The sequence below is a fragment of the Madurella fahalii genome (genome assembly GCF_045866475.1).
Source record: "Madurella fahalii IFM 68171 DNA, scaffold_1, whole genome shotgun sequence".
Lineage (NCBI taxonomy): Eukaryota > Fungi > Ascomycota > Sordariomycetes > Sordariales > Madurella > Madurella fahalii.
Genome location: NW_027263971.1, coordinates 6481229 through 6501720, shown reverse-complemented (window position 1 = coordinate 6501720; position 20492 = coordinate 6481229). Strand labels below are relative to the sequence as shown.

Genomic DNA, 20492 nt, shown 5'->3' with positions numbered 1-20492 from the left:
GGCAGCCTTGACTGTCACGTGGTCGCTTGCCGAGCTAAAAGCAGCCGTAAGAAGGACCAAGATGAGTCCCTGGGGGGGGGGGGGGGGGGGCAATTGAGCCGAGCACGTTGCTACCTCTAGCATTGTGCCTCAATGGCAGGAACAATGGGCTCAAGACTGAGTGACCACTGGATAGTAAAAGGTTGGAACGTGGGCGGGTTGACAACGGGCTGCCCATACGCGTACTGGTTGGTGATCAAGGCACCCGACGCCGAGGTAAAAGCGTAGTTCACGATAAGGCCAGCGTTCAGATTCGCAGTTCGTATTTGCCGTAAAGGAGTATAATGCCTGTGTCTGTGCTAGGAGGGTTGAACTTGGGAAGAAGGCATCCCCTGCGCCTTGCTCGACGAGACTGCATCCCCTTTTGGTGGCTCCCTGAACTCTTTCCTCTGACGCGACTTGACCACATGGACATTGGCATGTGGTGCCGAATCATGTTTGAATGGTCGGTCCCAACGCCACGGCACCCAACCACTATCACGAATGCAAAGACGAGGGGCCCGAAGAAGCGGGGTCAGATGCTTCTGGTTTAGCATTTCACACAGTATAGAGCTAGTCTCTGATACACGGTCTCAAGGGGGGAGCCCCAGATGAAGTACCTCAACGTCCTCACGCACAGCAGGTCTGAGCAGTTGACTCCCTCGAGCTACTTACGCAGAGTTACACGATACTCAGCTGTGAAGGCCTCAGGCTGTTTCGCAATCCGCCTCGGCATCGAGTGTCAAGGGCTACCGATTCTAACGAGAACAGTCGACGAGCCGGGGACGACGGGATGCGCGAGGGTACCATTTTATATCTTCTTGCGTCGCTACGTCGCTGTGCCCGGGATCCAAAAATGGATGCCAAGTTGAAGAAAACGCTTTCTTTCCTAGATCCGAACCCAACTGCCCAAGACTGGGCCTGTTCATTGGACGGCGGGGCAAGGTAGGGTCGTGTATCTGCAGATGAATTGATTGGAGGGGGTGGTGGGGTACATAACCAAGTCCCCAGCCAAATCCGGCGGTCACAACAGCAACTTCTGCACTTAATGTGTAAAGGACAACCCTTGTTTGTCAGTCAAGTGTTCTCTTGGGATCTTGAAAAACGCCTTGCAGCTCATAAGCCCACATAATTATACCTCGAGACAAGAAATACTAGCGTGAGCAGAACTTAGAAGAGCAGCCCTAAGCACTCGGTCCGTTGTGGTAAAATTGGCTGTTTTGAGCTTGGGTGCGTAGATACTGCTGCTTATCATCCTGGTCCTTATGGTAAGTGCTGACGAGCAGACCGGCGAAACCTGTCTGCGCTGGCAGGGCGTCGTGGGGATGGCTTCAGAATGTCCCGATTGGTCATCAAGCGCTCAACCCTCCGCTTTGTTGGTCCAATCCGAACCCGGTCGGGCCGCGGATCCCCAAGTCCAGGTTCTGTTCGAGGGCCGAGACCCTTATATGTCTCCCATCTCGTGCCGTTCTAAATCACTCATCGCCCCGGGCCCATCAGCCCATAACAGTTCCTGCAATGGCGACCGAGATGAACTTCACGATATTGGTCCCGGAAGGGACCCAGAATCACGGCAACCCAAACCTGCTGTGTCCGCCGACGCAGTGGCACGATTTCATCATTTTCTTCTTTAGCAACTACTTTGCCCATGCGGCCACGGTTGTCCCCGTCCCTGGCCAGAGCCTCCGGAGCTCCATCGTCTACATCTTCCTTGCCCTCGCCCTCCCCGGCAGCGCCGTCATGCGGGCTTTTACCGCCATTGTGCAACGTGCGGTCACTGCGCGTGACCCTTTGACATGTGCTGCTCGGGCTGGGGCACTCTGCATGGTGGTGACGAAGAAGGAACCTCCAGGCTGTTTATCTAAGATCCAACCCGAGAGGGGTGTCATCGAGTTCGATAAAAGCCCGCTTCGGTCTGAAATCTTGCCATCAGATGAAGACCACAATATCTCTACTAGTAACAACATCCGTGATGACGAGTTGAGAATACCAGCAACGTCCGATCCAAACGGGCAACAAGCTGTTGATTTTCATGCGAGGGATGAAGAGTCTGGGTACTTAGTTTTCTATCTGGCTAAGCAGGACGATTTCTGGGCTTCACATGCTGATTTAATTACTCTGTATAGGACTAGTGACCCAGGTACCCGGTGGTGGCACTCACCGGAGGATCTCCAGCTGAGACCGCTCCCCTCCGATAGGGTAGTCTACGGCGAGTCTTGGCTTCATAAGGAGTACTACTTTCCTGGCCGCCGTACCGTCCACGGCGGTCTTTAGCCTCGCCCTCAACAGCGGGGACGATGCGATCAAGCTACCCAAGGAGGTTGAGTACAGGGAGGCGACACTGGCGTCGAACTATAACCTCCTCAAATTGTGCATCAGCTTGGTCCAAGCCACGTGGGCAACCATAACCATCTACCGCGCGCGAGGGGACCAAATCAGCCACTACGGATATGCGGCATTCGGCTTGACGGTCGCCCCGTATGCCTTCATGTCCATCATGAACTCGTTTGCCAACATGTTAACCCCAGAATACCCGTCCATGTTTGTCATTCGGACGCCGACGATGAATAAGGCCGAGGAACACAACTGCGCCTTCTTTAAGGAGGCAATCAATGTAAAGCCGGTGCGATCTCCTCCGCCCAAAACTTTTCTGGGCAGATTGGGCCGCGATCTCGATCGCCTCTTGCTCGACTCCCACGATAACTCCACCCTCGGTAGCCTCTGGATCCTTGCAATAAGTCTTCTCCTCAGTTTGATTCCGCTCGCAGTCGTCGGCGTTCTCTCGCGCTTCCAGAAGGGAAACAGCACCCAGATCGAGAGAGGCTTCACCATGGCTTGGCTGATCGTTGGTGTCGTTTACGGCCTAGGAATCGCCCTTGGCGAGTCACAGGTGATGCTATGGGTATTCGGAAAGCATCGCCGTGGGAATCGCGCCAGGTTCCTCGGGCCCTTCTTCATTCTGTTGACCCTGGGGGTACCTGCTATTGGTGGTATGGTAATGGTGGGGATCATGATGGAAAACTTCGGGACCTGTACTTTGGTCGTGTAGGAATGTGTTTCAAGTGGCACGGGACCCGGCTTGATGTCGTGATTGGAAATTGTGTAGCTTAGACAGTCGTGCAAGCTGGTGGAATAGACTGTAATTATCCTCCGGGTCAGTTTGATTGCAGCTCAACAAGATCGCGATATAGCGGTAAACAGCAAGAAAACAAACTCCATAAGCCTTCGAATCGATCCGTCTCTAAGCAACCAATCTCCCTCCACAACGAATGTGGTGCCCAAGACTCGCCCATTGAATACCACTGTAGTACCTCACATCTAAACTAAGTACTAGTAATTCACGTCTAAACGGTCCCACAAGTACCGGGCCGTACCTTTCTGCACCCCCTTCTCAATCGTACACTTCATCGCAATCCAGATACCCGACCGTCACTACAGACGCCCGTTCACGCATACCTAACGCTGAAAATCTCAAAATCACTAGTAGCTACTTCTTTCTATTAATGGATTTTCTTAATCTCAAATACAGCCCCTGCAGGCCGTAGCTTGCTCAGCCCAGTAACGTAGACACTGCTTTGCTTGTATGCACAGTACAATACATACTTTACCAACATGTGCTGGTTTGCCGGCCCACTCGCTCTCCACCCCTACACGCTTACAAGACTAAGGTACCTTACTTTTCTCTCCCTGTGTGTCATAGGACATGAAATCAACAGCCATCACCCATAAGAAACCTTTTCGGCACTCTCCTCTCAACCGAGCCTTGCAGTACTGTATACACTGGGTAGTTACTTATTAGTAAACCACCCGTCTAAAACCTGCGCATAACATCCTGGTGATAAACCTCCCATCACCCGCCCCAACCGAGAAAAGATAAGTAATTATAGTCTGCTCCAGAAACCCCCGCCGAGCAGAAGATAGACAAAGGGTAATTTTCACAGCAACCAAATCTATCTCCATTAAATATATGCCCACCCTCTCACAACCCCACCCGCAAACCCTATCCTCGACAAACAACAATAGAATACAATGCTCAATAGGGCGGCCTCCCCATACCAACATCCTCCCCCTCTCCGACCCCATGACCTGACGACGTATCGATCCCCTTCAGAAGCGCCTGCAAGTCCATCGCGGGATGTGCCCTCTCGCCGCCCGGCTCAGCCATCCACGACGACGTTGTCGACAGCGTGCGTTCCCTTCCGCCCATGCTCTTCAGACCCCGCTTTGTCGCGGACATGGTGGTGGTCAGGGGCCGGAGCGGAGTTGTCACGGCAAAGTCCTGCGAGACCGTCTTGGACAACGACCCGCCACCTGCGCCTGCGCCTGCGCCTGTGAAATTACTGGGGAGGGGAGGGACCGGCGGGACTGTCTGTTCATCTTCATCGTCGTGGTCGCCGTCGTGGTCGTGGTCGTCGTACTCTTCGGCAGCTTCTTGCACCGTGCCTGCTGGGGGGGGGGAGCTGAGTGGGCCGCCCGGGAGGGACGTCTTCCGCTCGCGGGATATCGGGGAGGTGGTGGTGTTGGTCGAGTCCGCCGCCATGGCCATGGGCGGGTTGAAGGATAGCTCGCTGGGGGTCATGTCATAACTGACTAGGCTGTCGCTGCTCGAGTCGTCGTGTTGGAATTCGGTGGGGTGATGATTCGAATGATGATGGTGACTGCCATGCATGGTTGGCGGGGGTTGGAGGTGGCCTGATAGGACGAGCTTGAGCTGCTCGACCGAGGTGACTTGTTCTTTGCCGCTGCTAGTGTCTGCGGATGGGGCGGGCGCAGGGGAGCGGCCGCTGCGGAGGCTTGATTTGCGGAGCTTGGTTGATTGCGGAGCGGCCGCGGCGTCGCCGGCTGGGGAGGACGACGGGCGGAGGTTTGTTTTGCTGCCCGCGGGAGATGACCTGTCCGGTCTTAGGTTATGGCCGCTGCCGTTTGCGGCGAGGCGGTTGGTGCCCGTCGTTCCAGACCGGGAACCGTTTAGGGAGGCCGACTTGCTGGTTGTTTGCACTGCGGCAAGGACCGCCTCGCGGGACCACTCGCCCAGCATCTGTTCGCGGAAGAAGGGGGGAATCTCATGCTCCGTCTCGATGCTAGGGATTGTGCTCATGGTGCTCATAGTCGAGCCCAGGATCGGGTGCGTAGCACTGCGGCCGGGACTAGCGGCCGGGCTTACGGGCGGCGAAATCGCCTGCACCTGGTACGCTTCGCAGATGCTCTCAACCAGTGCGAGACGCTCATCAAACGGGAGCAGCGCTTCCGACTCGATCTCCTTGAGCGGCAACCGTGGCGTGGGCCGGACCATACCCGGTGTTCCCACCAGCTCGACGAGAGGAGGCGGGACGTTGACGCCCTCAACCCAGAAATTCTTGCTGCGGCGTCGTATGATTTCGTTATGCACCGCCCTCCCCACAACCGAGCCCTCAAAGTCAAACTTCTCCGTCAGAGCCCAAAAGTAGCCGTGCACCAAACTGCCCAGCCGGACCTTGTGGATAGGTGTCTCGGCATCCTGGATATCCTCCTGGAGTCTGAAAATCATGGGTAGGCCGTATCGAACGGCATTCACGCCCAGCTTGTTCACCAACTTCGCCAGCAAAACGTGGAGCAGCACGATATCGGTCTCGTAGTCAATGTACTGGATCGCGTTGTCGTAGATGGCGAGATGAAGGAGCTGCAAAAAGTGCGAGTACGGAACTTTGACGGGCTTTTCGCGCGTCGAGGCGCTCGATACCGCTCTCCTCGCGACGGTTGCGGCGGGAAGCTCTCGGTTCTTGAGCATCGGTTTCGACGTCTCGTCTCTCGCTCTCCAGTCTGCGCTCGTCGTCTCGCGGTCCAACCACGTCACAACGGCATCCGTATACGCTTTCCGCACGAGACCATCGGGGTCCTCCAGCAACCACTGGGTGCCCTCCCATACCTGAATCGGTACACGGCTCCTCGATAGGCCGAGGTTTCCACTCATCTTCGTCCGCGGATTGGCGACGAGGAGAACCGATTTTATGGCTCTGAGAGCGGCAATTTTGGCAACCGTGAGCGCGAACAGCGAGTCGACGTGGTGTTCGTCGGCAAGCGCCTGAGCAGATGATTTGGGAGTCCCATCGGCCTTCTCTCCGGGCGAGCCCGAGGTGCTGCCGGACCTGGACGGCTTCAGCTTCAGCAAAATCGTGGAAATCATGTCAGAAATCTGATCGGCGTAGTAGACGTGTGTGGCCAGGTCCCCAATGCATTCCTGAAGGCGAAGCAACAGATCCTTGCGCTCGGCCGCAGCGCGGTCCGCCTTCTCAGCAAACTGTAAGGTCGTCGGGGAGCGGGGGTCGGGCTGGCCGGGGAGAGGCGGCTCGCTCCTCATGCTGTTTGGGTCGCCCGGCATCTGGACGAGCCTCCGAATGTGGGCGATAAACTGGAGAAGGACATCCATGACGCTGAGCCCGATCAGATTGACGTCGGACCGCAGCAGCGCGCCAATCATGGCTGCCAAAACAATGTGCTGGCGCAGCGTGTCGTCGGTCAGGGGTTGCTGAGCGAGCGCATCCATGGCGGTAGTAAGGATGGTGAAGCGGTCTGCGACGGGCGCCCACCGGGCAACCAACAGGAACACCTTGATGGCCCAGCCGCTATCCCTCCCATCCGAATCCGTCCTGACGACTTCCTCCTGCTGGCCCACCCGCTCTTGGATGAACTTGAGCAGAGCAATGGTGGCGGCGTGAGCCTGCGACCTGTTGGGCGCGATGAAGATCTGCCTGAGACACTCCATGGCCAACACGCCAGTGTCCTCCTCTGCCAGTTTGTCCATGTCCACAGCCGTGTCCGCAAGCGCGATGGGATTCATGTTGGACTCGGTGTCGGCCGTCTGGACCGTGGCGACACTGGTCCGTCTTCGCAGCAGGGCGCCGCCGAGCTTCTCCTCCGTCTCGGCCCGCTGGTGCAGGACGTCCAAGAAATCTTCATTATCCGTCCACAGGTTCTCCAGTATCATGGGGACGGCTACATCGTACTGCTGGTTCGTTGCCGAGGAGAGGGCCTCGGACGAGGCAATGCCCCTTATTGCCTTGAGGCCGGCGTTCCTCCATCGCAGGGCCAGCGGCTTGCTCGGCTCGAGTTTCCCGGGAAAGGCACGGGTCGATGCGAGGGACGCATACTGCTGGACTATGGAGAGGTACTGGCGCATATAAGCCTGGTCGGCGAGGAGGGAGGTCGGGTCGTGGTGCATGCAGAACGACTCAAAGGTCGGGATGGACGACTCGACCATGGTGATGTCGCTGGACTTGATGATCTGCTCGAGGATTTGGAGGATGCATGTCGCAAAGAGGGGGAGGTCTTTCGGCGTCTTCTCGATCAGGGCCGTAAGGATCTGTAGCGTGACCTGGACATTGCTGCCGACGGAATGGTCAGTCTGACGGATTGCGCATCTCTCAAGGAGACCCGGCGCTTACCCTATCCGCTGGCGATAGACGTCGCTGGCCGTCTTCTTCTCCAGGAAGCTGCCGACCTTCTGGATCTTGGAGCGCCGCGATTGGGCGTAGAAGAGCAGATAACTAAGCTCGCTCGAGTTTGGCTTGACGTCGACGGCGCCTTTTGTGGTGCGCGGGTAGCACTTGAGCACGAGGACCTGGTGCTTTGGCCGGCACTTCTGCTGGAGTGCGTTCATGGTGGGCGACTGGTGTTGGCGACGGCGACGGCGACGGCGAAAGCGACGGCGATGACGATGGCTTGCCTAATGCCGCAGACGGATCGGATTTCGGGTGGATTCGACGGGCTCGCACCGCACGACCACGAGGGCTCCCAATTATCGCCAGGGCTGTCGCTCCAACAGGCAACGCAAGTCGTCAACGACCCCTTTGTGCGAGACGGGTCTGGGGCCAACGAAAAATATCATGGGCGAAATTGCAGTGTGAGATCTTGTGGCGTTGGCGTCGGGGGGGCTGACAAGGGGAGGGGCGCGTAATCAACGTGGTCGCATGCAACTTGGCCTGAGGCTTTGTACCCGCACCTTGAAATTGGCTGATGGGGTACCTCGGAGGGACCGAAACAACGGCGACAGCCCTGCGCTGCTCTCAGACCGGTCGCGAAAGCTAAATCAGACGCTAAGCAGAGAAGGGGCCTGGAATCTCGACATGTAGTGTATTGCTAAAACCGCTTGGGTGTGGTCTGCGGGAGAGAGTGGTGTTGGATGAGACTCCCATCAGGTGGTGATGGAGTTGGTGATCAGCTGAGATGACGATGATGATGATGATGTGTCCATTTTGGGTAACTTTGGACGCAGCGTAATAACGAGATGTTGGGACTCGACACTTCTTAAAACTAGAGTTGCACGGCCGGACCGCGCTCCTGCCTACGTGAGTGTCTGCTACCAACCGCTTGCGGCGTTGTCCGTCCGGATCCAGTTTCGCATCCCTCTGTCCTTCTCTCTCCCTCTCTCTTCGCAATGCGGGCACAATGTCAGGGTTCCGATCGTCATCTTGTCCCCGTCGACACCTGCACTACCGCGTGCGTCCAGCCAGATGCACAACACGCAGCCCTAGTTGCAGAGTCCGGCGCGCTGGGTTCGTCCCGCCAGAAAGTGGCATTTGAGCCTGTGCGGTAGTAGACAAGGTTGCTGTGGGTCGGTGGATCATGAACTTGTCGATGACGGGGAACAACCTCGAACAGCCAATCAGAACTAGCAGAACCCCTGCCAATCCCCAACTGATTGACTTACACTTACCAAAGCTCCCGTCCTCGAGAACTTCGACCTGTTTCGAAACATTCGAGACGCATCGTCGGTGGTAACTCCGTACACGAACCGGCTCTCATATTCGTTCCAAAGTCACTGCCTTGGGTCCACTAGCAGCAGGATCAGACCAGACCGAAAAATAGAAAATGAAAAAAGAGAGAAAAAAAAAAAATCATCAGATGATACAAATGCAACTTCGTGACTCGGCACGTTGCGTCCCGAACACCACGACATCGACCATCTTTGTGAGGTACACGTACACGTAACCTGCACTTTTCATTCCCAGTTCGGCATCCGTATTTTCGCGTTGCAGATACGGATGCTTCCGGCAACTTCGCCCGAGCGGTGACGACGCTTGTCCAAGACAGGGCAGATCTCGGCAACCGTCTCAGCCCTGGTGAGGCTTGTTTTTTTCTCCGGAATGTGTGTACAGTACCTACTGCAGCGCTCGTGCGGCCCCAGAATCCCGCCGTATTACAGCGCGCCGCAACGGCATCCCAGCCCCGCGGCTCTGCCCTACGGCCCCGCAAAGCAAATTCCGTCCAACGGGATGCGTTTGCGACGAATACGACGGCTTCCTAAAGCGGGAAGTTAGGGGAATCCCGCTAAACACAGGCCTCCGTGATCGAGAGCGAGCGTGGAAGCCTCGTCATCCGTCCTGCCTCTTAGTAGCATCTGCGGAAATGACGCTGACAAGATGGCGAGGCTACGATAACTTTCCGTGTCGATGAACTTCCCAGGTAGGTTAAATAGGCCCACGTAGAGCACCTGGGTCGTGTGCCCTTGATGTTATTCCCATCAACGCGTGTCTCGTCTTGGTCTCTCCGAGCTTCGTCGTCTGTCTGTCTGTCTGTCTATATATCTGTCCTACTCACCCTGACTCCTCCTCCCTTCGTCCCGTCCGCTGTCCCAGACTCTTTCTCTCACAATGCCGTCCCTACGGAACATCTTCCTCTGCGCTCTTCAGCTCGTCCCGTCGGCGCTGTCCGCTTCTGCTCAGCCCAGATCCGACGCTTCGTCCTCTTCTTCCCCGCGTAAACCCCGACACGACTCTTGCAAAGCCATCCCTGGAACACCGGGCTGGCCATCACCCCAGTCCTGGGCCCATCTCAATGAGTCGGTTGCCGGAAGACTGCTGCAACCGCCTCCTCCAGGAGCTGTCTGCCATCCCGGACAGCGAACCTACGACGCCGAGCAGTGCCCAGCCGTCCGCGCCGCATGGTCAACCCACGAGTTCCACGCCGACAACCCCATCTCAACACTTTGGAATCACTGGAACAACGACACCTGCCTTCCTGACGATGGTTATCCATGCAGCAGTCAAGGATATCCTGTCTTCGTCATAAACGCGACGACAGCCGAGCACGTCAAGAAGGGTGTGCGGTTCGGTGAGCCGGGACCTCCCCCCCTCCCCCCCTCGACTCCTGCACCATCACTAGCTAACTCGTCCGTAGCAAGGAACCACAACATCAGGCTGGTCATCAAGAGCACAGGCCATGACTACATTGGTCGTTCTAACGCCCCAAATTCGCTTTCCATCTGGGTCCACCACATGAAAGGCCTCAAGACTCACACTTCGTTCCGCCCGGACCGCTGCAGAGTCACCATTGACGGGACTGCCGTAACCGTCGGTGCCGGCATGCAAATGATCGACATATACCGCGAGCTCGATGCCCTCAACCAGACCATCGTAGGGGGCGGCGGGAAAACCGTGTCCGTCGGAGGCTATGTAACCGGCGGTGGCCACGGTCTGCTAGGCCCTCACCATGGTCTCGCTGCCGACCAAGTTCTGCAGATGGAGGTAGTGACTCCCAAGGGCGAGATCGTGACGGCCAACGAGTGCCAGAATCAAGACCTGTTTTGGGCAATGCGCGGTGTAAGTGTGTATGTTCTGATCCCAAGACCATGCATGTTGCTCATACGTCTCCCAATTCGACTAGGGCGGCGGCTCAACCTTTGGCGTCATGACTTCGGTCACAATGAGGACCTTTCCCACTCCCAAGCTCGCCGCCATGCAGATGGGCATCATCACGACAAACAACAACACCAGCTCTCGCACCATCTTCGACATGGTCGCCTACGTCCTGAGCCAATTCCCCTCCCTCGGCGACAGTGGCGTGAGTGGCTACGCCTTATACTCGGCCGCCGCTACGAATCCGTTCATCCCCATGGCAAGGGGCTTCATCATGGGGGCTGTTCTTCCCGATAGCTCCACCGACGAGATGCTTCGGTTGTGGCAGCCCGTGCTGGCTCATGTCAATACCACCTGGCCCGATTTTCAGCAATTCGTCCAAACATCGACGTACTCTTCCTTTTACGCCTGGTTCGAGAATAACTACGACCAGAGCGAGGCCGGGAACAGTGGCTATGCTGCGTCCAGGTTACTCGACGCCAACCACCTAACCCGCGACCTGAATAAGAGCGCCGAGGCTTTCGAGCGCTTCTCCGGCGGCATTGGCGCGTCGGCTTTCTTGGTTTCTGGGAAGGGCGTACACAATGCCCAGCCGAGGGGCGGTGGGAACGCGGTTGTGCCCGCATGGCGAAAGGCTTATGTCTTTGCGGGTAAGTGGCCGGCCATTTCGTCAGACACCGAACACTAATTCTCACCGCGCACAAGTCGGCGGAGCAAGCTTCGAGCCCTTGAACTCAACCTCGGAGGCCGCCGCCCGAAGAGAAGTAACGGAGAAGGTCGCTGCGCTGAGGGAGCTAGCCCCTGATTCCGGGACATACATGAACGAGGTGCGCCGGTCCTCCCAGGATCCCCACACTCACGCATTTGCTAACAGCAACAGGCGAATCCCTTTGAGCCCGACTGGCAGCGCGAATTCTGGGGAGACAACTACGACCGACTGTACGTGCTTCTCCCCCTACACCCTAACCCCACCCGTGACGCTTTGCCCCTGAATCCCCCTGTACACGTCCTCCACCCTCATTCCCAAACCGATTTCCTCGCGGCAGGGCTCACAAATATACAAACAAAATGCCCCATCGAAACATCCCACACTAACAACACACTTGTCAAAACCAGCGTCCGCATCAAACGCGCTGTCGACCCGGATGACGTTTTCTGGTGCACCCCCTGCGTGGGCAACGACCGCTGGCATGAGGTCGAAGACCGCCTGTGCCGCGCCACGCACTAAACCCAGCTCCCCCTACCTTGACTGGGGTTCCTTGAACTGAATTCACCACTCGGAATACGGCTTACAATCGCTTGGATACTGATATGCACGGTGGGCAACGAACAGGCTGTTTTGGACATGGGAAAATGAGCAAGAGAAGGGGAGGTGAAACCCGCAGGCTTATATGTGCGTATTTCTCGGTAACGATAGGGCAAAAAGGAGGACTAGCACCACTGATGTACATCAACTTTTCTATTCACATAATCTGAGGCCTTTTACTTCAAGATTGCCACGTGAAGGATAACAGCATGTGCGCAGTAACCATTTTGCTCCCCTTGCAGACACGACGCCTGCGTTCAACCCAACACTCCTAGTAGTAGTACTAGTAGTACCCTAAAACACTGATAGTGCTACAAAATAGCCGGCTGCCCTTCATACCGGCCGTTCTCCATATCATACCATGTACTACTCAATCCCATAGTCTCTATCCTTAGCCTGCATCTAGGATTCCCTTCCCATTCCAACGACCCACACCATGCCGCGTGTCTCTCCATGCATCCCAACCCATTCTATCAGACAAACGCCCTCCCGTCATCAAAGTACTTCGAAACATCTCGGCAGTAATTCTGCTCGATCTCGTCCTCCTCCGGCTCCTCCTCGACCGGACCCCTCCGCAACACCTCAATGGCCCCAGCACCGAATCCTCTCCCCTTATCACTTTCCCCCCAAGAGCCAGAAGCAGCGCCGGACCCAAACTGCCGCCTCAACGCAGCCGTCAACCCCGGACTTGACGCCACAGACGGCGAAACATTTCCCTTGCTCACCCTCAGCGGACTAGGCCGCAACACACTCCGATTCGGTAGCATGGGCGACAGACCATTCACCCCGGGCCCGGACCCGGGTATTTCATTCTCGACACCAGCATAATAATCCCTTTGCATCTTCGCGGCACCGTCCAACGACCCCCTCGCAGCGGGCCGCCGCACCACATTCCCCTGCACCGGGGTCAACGGCGCAGCTTCTGCGGCAGGGGCAGTAGTAGGCAAAGCCGATCCCCGCGTCGGCACTTCAAACAGATCCCTATCACCACCATCATCATCGTCGTCGTCATCAACACAGGTCTGCGTCGCCTCCCTGACATGTCCACGCCCAGGCCCACGTCGAGGCCCAGGTCGCCGTGCCCATCCACTCTTTCCCCCAAACGACCCCAAACTGCGCTGCATGCTCGGCAGGGCATACTCCACCACGCCATCCGCCAGCATCTCCGCCAGAGACGACGGCGGTGCTGGAGAGGCTTCGAGCCCGCCAATATTGTCCGACAGCCAAGCCGGCCAGTCCAGCGAGCCCGCGCCGAGACCTCCGCGGCCGCAACCGGGTAGACAGGCCGGGGAAGCGACATCAGCTGCGGCCCCGGCTCCCGCTGCGTCGTCATCCGAGTAGACGCTCTCGGAGTACTCCAGGTCATTTGCTGAGTCAAAGCCAGTGCTATGATTATCGTCTTCCGGAGGCGCGATCCGGTCTGCGTCGGGGGGGTGGATGAGTTGTGTGCCGGTGTCGGAGAGCTGGGACTCGGACGTCGAGCTGTGTCGCGCCCAGGCGTCTTGCTCTTCCTGCATTGATCTTCTGAGGGCGCGTCGATAGGGGCTTGCCGTCCGGAAGAGGTGCAGCGCGGGGCTGTTGCCGGCCTTCGGGTTCCAGGTTGACTGCGTGTTCTCTATGGATGGGGAGGTGGGATGGGGGATTGTAAGAGTGTCGGTGCTGCCTGCGGTGGATGAAGTCGGCAGTTCTTTGGGTAAGACTGCGGTGGTTGAGGTAGATGTCAACTCTCCTTGCTGTTCAATGTGTTCAAGCTGGCCGAGAGACTTGGTGGCCTTCCTTGGGGGTCGAGTGGGAGTGTCCAGCGCGTCGGAGAACGTGAAAGATTTTCTCGCAGGAGCGATATGTTTAATCGTATCTGGTGTTTGGTTTGAAGAATGGTCAAGTGACTCCATAATTGGCGCGGAACCATCAGTGTCCGACGTTCGAGACCGCCGCTCTGCAGTCTGTGAAGTCTGGTTGTCGATCTCCCGCATCCGCTTCATCAGGGCAGAATAGACACGCTGACTGTCCACTATTTTGCCGGGACCTCCTGGACTCCTAGCTACGTTCTCAGGAAGCTGAAATAGCTCGGTATTGAAAGGTGGCCTTCGGATAGAAGGTGACGGGGCGTGAGCGCCATTCTCCTTGATAACGGAAAGGCGCTGTCTCTCCCATTCCCTCCATTGTTGCCGCTGCTCGCTTGTCAGCGTGTTGGGGCCCGAGTGAACCCAACTTGTCAACGACGCGTCGTCTGATACTTGGCGCTCTCGCTCGCTCTTCAGGCTCTCCAGACTTGCTTTGCTTGAATGAATCAGACCTGGCGGTGGCTCCTGAAGTGAAGGTATTTTGGCGGAGACGCTGAGGATGGTTTCCGGGCCCTCATCGACTGCGGCTTCGAATTCAGCGTTCGTAGCCTGGGATGTACCGAATCCGTCGGTGACATGAGTTCTCCGAGCTTCTATATGTTGGCAGGGGATCGAAGGCGCCTGTTTCTCGGGTCTTGAAGGATTAAAGATATTCTTTAGCCTTAGCTTAAACGATTTCGACACATTTCGCGCTTTTGATCTCAAGCTTCCTGTTTCAGGAATGGTTTTCACAGTGATAGGACTCGATGATCCCAGGTCTTCCGTCGAACTGGTGCCGCGAAGAGACTTGCGCAGCCTCGGCTCTGCCTGGCCACTTCTCGATCCAAATAATGCGGACGTCTTGTACGTCTTCTGCGGCGTTGGACGGCCCGCCTGAGGTAGCTCCTCTTCCGGTACGCCTGACAAACTGGAACTTCTCGCACTGTCATCCTGGCTCGTGCTGTACCTGGCGTGTGAATTACGGCTATTCCAAAAACTCATCGACTTTGGTGCTCTTAGCGGCAGAGTAGTGTGTGATACTTTGCTCCCGCTGGGGTCGGAACGGAACAATCTGTGTGAACTTTGAGCCAACGGCGGCTTGAAGCTATGTCGATTCAGGAGTGACGTCGAACTCTCTTGGTACATCCTAATTCGCGGCCGATCCGAGGTAAATGCTGACTTTGACTGATGCAGACGGCGGTATGAAGATGGAGCGGATGCTATGTCGTCCTCGGGAGTGTAATATTCGTCTCCGGCAGCCAGGGCGTCGAGATAGGCGGCGGCAAACTCAGGCAACGGGACCGGGGGTGGTGGCCTGCGAGGATGCAGAGGTGGCTGGCCGTTCTGGTCCGTATCATCGAGTTCGGATATCTGGCCCTGTGAGCCGTTCATCCTACAATTACCTGCATCTACATCCGTCGAGTCGCGACAGGAGGATGCGCTCCGACTCCGTGACCCTCTCAGCTCCACAGAACACGGTCCCATAAAGCGAACGCTCTGCTGTCGGTGGATGTCTTGGCCATCATGGTGTTCAGGACAAGGGGAGCTCGGGTCATGATGGTGGCCAGTCCAACCAGCCTGTTGTCGTAGGGGCGATGACTCACGAGTCGGAAAGAACAGTGACATGTCTGCCCTTGTCCGACTCAAGGCTTCTTTGTACGCCTTGCAGGCGGCAATATAGGCGTCTCGCTGTGCTACCGTCGGATCGAGATGTTCGAGGTGGACGCCGTGCATTGATGAGGTGGACTTCCTGCGTTCGATACCCGACTTGGACAGGCGGCTGCGTCGCCGCAACATCGGAGCGTCGCGGAGCGGTGGACTCGACCAAGATTAAGTTCACCGGCACAACGGTTGGGTAAAATTCAAGTAAGAGGCTCTAATCGACAGTACAGCTGTGTTGCTAACCCTATGGCGAGCAAAATGAGAATACCACACTTGAGTAGTTGGTTGGTGAGGGCGACTGAGCAGGCAATGGAACGGCTGCAATGAGACGAAGACGCAAGCAACAGCGAGTCACTCTGGAAGACCGGGAAGGCAGACTCGCTACGCTCTCTCGAGATGGAGGCGGCAAGAGCGAAGCCTTGAACGAAGCTATGGCAACACCGACTGCAAGGGAACCGTCCATTTGGTAGGGTAAAACAACCTCTGATTCGCAAAGACGAGTGAACGTGATTAACCCTTCAAATGCAGACCATCCCGACACTCGAATGTCTCTCCCATGTTGCGTGTACAGTACAAGTAACTCCGACGGCCGCATGATGCCTATCTGTGCCTATACCAAAACCGAAACAAAAAAAAAAAAAAAAAAAACAATGACCATCCCATACCTGCAGTGAACTCCAGACTGGCTGCTCACAGCGCCGATGCCCATGTCAGTCAATCATGGCAATGGTTTAGGCAGTGATCTCGTCGAGGAAGTCCTTGATCTCGTCATCAACCAGATCGTGGATCTTCTTGGCAAACTTCTCAGCCTTCTCGGCGAATGACGAGGCGCCCTCGACAACCTTGCCAGAGATGACCTCAAAGTCGTGCTCAATGAGCTTCTCGAGTTCGGACACCGACATGTCAATGTCGATCTTGTCAACCTTGGTCTTGCCGTCAGCCTTGTAGCCGCCGGCCTCGACGATAGCGGTGTAGTTGTTGCAACCGCCGCCGTTCCAGGCGAGCAGGTTGGGGGTGTTCTTGGGCATGTCGGTGAGAGTACCCTCGGTGGCGATCTTGAGCAGGTTGTCCTTCATCTTCTCGGGAGTGATGGGGGCAACCGAGTACTCAGAGTCGCTCGCAGGCTGCAGAGACAGGTAGTAGGCCAGGAGACCAGCGATATGAGGCGAGGCCATCGACGTGCCCGAGATGGTGTTGGTGGCATACTTGCTGCCGATCCAGGTCGAGAGGATGCTCAGGCCGGGGGCGAAGATGTCGGTGCACTTGCCGTAGTTGGAGAAGTAGGCGCGGCTGTCATCAATGGCAGAAGCGCCGACAGTCACGGCCTTCTCGGCGGCGGCGGGCGAGTAGTTGCAAGCATCCGCATTGTCGTTGCCGGCGGCAACAGCGAAGTGGATACCCGCCTTGACGGCAGCGTTCACAGTGTCATCAAGCGCCTTGGTCTTGCCGCCGCCGAGAGACATGTTGGCCACAGAGCCCTTGAAGCCCTTGCGCTTGCCGGCCTTGGCAGCCTTGACCTGCTCGATGTGCTGCGTGGCGGCCCACTCGACGCCAGCCACGACATCGGCCATGGTGCCAGAGCCGTTGGAGCGGAGAACCTTGACAGCGTAGACATTGGCCTTCTTTGCAACACCGTACTTCTTGCCGGCAATGGTGCCAGAGCAGTGCGTTCCGTGGCCGTTACCGTCAATGTCGGCATCACCAGAGGGAATCGTCTTGCCCCATTTGGCACGGCCCTCAAAGTCAACGTGATCAATGTTGGTACCGGTGTCAATGACGTAGGCATCGACACCCTCACCGCCCTCGGCAGCGTAGAGGTACTTGTTGAAGGTCGAGAAGGTCAGAGTATCCCGGTGAGAGATACGGGCTAGACCCCAAGGAGCGGCTTTCTCGAGCTCGCCATCGCACTTGCTGTCCTCGACCACACGCATTGTGTGGACAATGCTGTCGCGCTCGATGTACTCGACCTGTTCACAGGTTGGTCAGCATCAGAAGACGGGAAAATTGCGTAAAGTGTTTAAGTAGCTTACATCCGGATGCCTCCGAACTTGCTCGATGACCTCCTCATCGAAATGGCCAGCATAGCCCATGAAGTCCTGGCCGATCTTGTACGTGTGCTTCAGACCGCGGAACACATCGTCAACGAGCGGGATCTGCCCCCGCTTCTTGAGGTCGGCACGCTCCGCCTCGCGTGTCGTGTGGATCTCCTGGATCCAGCTCTGGTGCGCCGAGACCGAGTCGTCGGACACATGGTTCTTGAACTTGATGATGTACGAGTTCGGGATGGTCTCGGCGTTCGCAGAGGAAAGAATGGGCGCGGCATCGCCGTGGATCGTCTCGAATGAGACCTTTGGCGCCGCTGCAGCGCAGGCTGCGAGCGAGAGAGCGATGACGCCTCTCATTGTGGACGGGAAGGAGAGGGCGAAGTCGATGGACCTGCGACTTCAATCGGAAAAAAAAAGAAAAGGACTGAACGGGCAACGAAGAATAAAAAACCAGCTGCGATGCCTTCCTCGATGACTTGATGGACTGTGGTGAGGATGGGAGATGGATGATGGGGGAGGAGAGGATGGGCGAGAGAGAAGAGAGCGAGCTCGGCAACAGATGGGGAGCGGCGTGCTGATAAAGGATGGCGGAGTGCGTAAGACGCCCATGTGTGCGGTTGCCTCAGGGCGGTCCCTGGTTCGCTACAAGACGGGCGGAGCTGTGGGGCAGCGCAACCCAGACCAAGAACCCGGGGGCTGGCGACCCGCTTCTAGCCTAATGCGGTTTGGCGAAAGGCGGAGTTGGCCAATGAGATGGCCGCAGCTTGGAATCCACTGGGGCGAGACGTTGCGATAAGAGCAACAATCCGCAATCGACTCACAAGTCGCCCATGGGTCATCACGGACATTGATGGCCGAATGGTCGCAGCGAGGCATTCCGGAAACCAGCTGCCTGGGCAGTTACTATCGGGGTTGTGAGGCGTCCCTTTTGCCAAACCCTCTATCCTGTCATCAGTACCTCGGCCTAGCAACTGAGAATTGTTGGGGCAAGGCCACGGCGCTGAGGACAGGGCAGAGCAGCCCCGTTTCGGGATCGGCGGCTGCTTACCGCTGCATGGGTGGCTACAAGGCCCCTTGAAGGACGAGGCCTTGATTCGCGGAAGCTCGGTTCGGAGCTCCAAGCTGCTCGACATCAAGGCAACAAATGAAGACTCCGACGCAGGGTCAGGTCATGGTTGTCACCAAGTCGTGGCGACGGCCTTCTCCCGATTCGTCTACACAACAACACAAGATCGGGTTTGTCTGAACCCGGACAAAGAACATGGCTTTGGAGGGTTAAACGGAGTGTCCGTTCGGCCACATCTGCGGGCTCCTTCCGTGTTTCCTACTGATCTCGCAAAGAGGAAATGTCGCATGGCCTTCGGTAACGGTTGCAGACCACGGGATGTTGCTGGGAGACGCGTGTCTCTGGGATAGATGAGATCTTACAATCCATTGCAACAATTGCTCGCCTTGCCAGATCCCCTGTCAGGCACGTCACGGGCAGAGCTTCTGGATCGTGCCAAGTCAGGCGCGGGGATGCTCCACTTGGAGGGTCACGAGCAGGCCACACGTGCCAGGCTGTCGCATCGCTTGGGCCGTCTGACTCGAGAGATCTCAGGTCTCCGTTCCCCTGCCCTTTTTGGTCTTGACCGGAATGGTGTTGGAGAGAAGGCTGTCTCATTGCCTAGGCCATGTCTGCGCGGCTGAGCAGCCAGAAGTGTTCTCCAAAGCCGAGGCCGATGTCGGTTGAGTTTATCCCAAGTGTATCTGACAGGGCGGGATTACATCATCGCTCGCTCGGATTGTTTCCTCCTTGGTTTTGGCTTGACACTGAACAGATCGCCCGGTCCCTGCATCGTATGGCAGGGTGATGCAATGACCGCGAAACTGCGGTCAGAGAGCAGGATTTCGTGTTCCGCCATCCTCCATCCTCGAATGCATTTATTTGTACAACATATAATGCAGAGCAGGGCTGCACAAGCAGATAAAGCTTTGGTTGGGAAAGGCTGGGCTTTGCAGGCCCAGGGATCCGGTGGGTCAGCCTTGGTCGCCATGGGTCGTTATCGCGTTATCGTTTGGTTACCGATCTGTCCCAACACCTCAACGGCTGCTTCATCCCCGATCCCCTGAGTGGACCTGGAGTCGGTCAGCAGACGGCTTGCATGTATGCTTTGATATCCGCTGGGCGGTGTGTCTTTGGCACAAAGCCATGGTATTAATTTCTGGACCACGACTGCCGGAGATGCTTGAGGAGTCGAGTTCCAGTTTTGGCGGGTTTGGAGGGTAGCTGACGGTGTTCCGGCTTCGAGAGTAGGATAGTATTTTATGGGTGACCATGAGTTGTGGGCTTTTACAACTCTCTTAGAGAGCTAGGACACCCAACGCCCTCGAGCCCTACGGTTAGTTAGAGAGGTGTTGTAGGACCATCTGTCCTGGCTGACCGTGCTTTGATGTGGACTAATGGGTTCTCATTGCTTTCAATCCCTATGAATACCTTATACCTAGTACTACGTAAGGGTCGCACAACAAAGGCCATAGCAATGGGCCGGGAATACTGGCAATCCACCGAGTCACTCCCGGGTAGCTCCGACCAGCGACTCGGGCACTGCCATCTCAGATGCGCTGCAAGGCCGCGGCGTCGGGTTCCTGCGCGGGCCCGCTTGCGATTTACTTTAAGCAGGCAAGCCAACAGACGGGAAACAAGACATGTGCCATAGCTGCCAGGCTGTCATTTGCAGATGATGTTTACCCGGGCAACAATGGTGCAGCACAAGTTCCAATCTGAGATCGCTTGAATTCGGGAGACTCGCTTGGAACACAATTCCCAGCAGTGGAGCTCCTCACCTCGCTGGGGTAAATTCTGGGCGTTGTGGCTGACCCACTGTAATACTGTGCAGTACCTTCGTCCCAGGTGGGCACCGCCACATTGACCCCTCCAACAGGAACCCCTTCAATGCGGTTGCAGTGCTGGAAATGGAAAGTGACCCCTGCAAGGCAGCGACGGGAGCTCTTGGGACGCCATAGCTCGAGGCTGAGAGTCTTC

At 56.8% G+C, this 20492-nt stretch overlaps 5 protein-coding genes across 5 annotated transcripts; 2 read left to right on the top strand and 3 right to left on the bottom strand.

Moving 5' to 3' along the window:
- Positions 1–1548: 1548 nt before the first annotated feature.
- Positions 1549–3067, top strand: MFIFM68171_01969 (uncharacterized protein; the record flags this gene model as incomplete). Its single annotated transcript, XM_071057391.1, has 2 exons — positions 1549–2072; positions 2293–3067. The coding sequence occupies 2 exons, from the start codon at positions 1549–1551 to the stop codon at positions 3065–3067; spliced, it is 1299 nt and encodes a 432-aa protein (XP_070913492.1).
- Positions 3068–4051: 984 nt separating this feature from the next.
- EFR3 (plasma membrane localization protein) lies at positions 4052–7654 on the bottom strand (the record flags this gene model as incomplete). Its single annotated transcript, XM_071057390.1, has 2 exons — positions 4052–7379; positions 7440–7654. The coding sequence occupies 2 exons, from the start codon at positions 7652–7654 to the stop codon at positions 4052–4054; spliced, it is 3543 nt and encodes a 1180-aa protein (XP_070913491.1).
- Positions 7655–9647: 1993 nt separating this feature from the next.
- Positions 9648–11859, top strand: MFIFM68171_01967 (uncharacterized protein; the record flags this gene model as incomplete). Its single annotated transcript, XM_071057389.1, has 6 exons — positions 9648–10107; positions 10174–10595; positions 10660–11281; positions 11337–11458; positions 11506–11570; positions 11748–11859. 6 exons carry the CDS (start codon positions 9648–9650, stop codon positions 11857–11859), a joined length of 1803 nt encoding a protein of 600 aa, XP_070913490.1.
- Positions 11860–12410: 551 nt separating this feature from the next.
- On the bottom strand, positions 12411–15557 carry MFIFM68171_01966 (uncharacterized protein; the record flags this gene model as incomplete). The annotated part of the gene is made up of 1 exon (XM_071057388.1): positions 12411–15557. One exon carries the CDS (start codon positions 15555–15557, stop codon positions 12411–12413), a length of 3147 nt encoding a protein of 1048 aa, XP_070913489.1.
- Positions 15558–16153: 596 nt separating this feature from the next.
- PRB1 (proteinase B) lies at positions 16154–17824 on the bottom strand (the record flags this gene model as incomplete). Its single annotated transcript, XM_071057387.1, has 2 exons — positions 16154–17389; positions 17453–17824. The coding sequence occupies 2 exons, from the start codon at positions 17822–17824 to the stop codon at positions 16154–16156; spliced, it is 1608 nt and encodes a 535-aa protein (XP_070913488.1).
- Positions 17825–20492: the final 2668 nt, after the last annotated feature.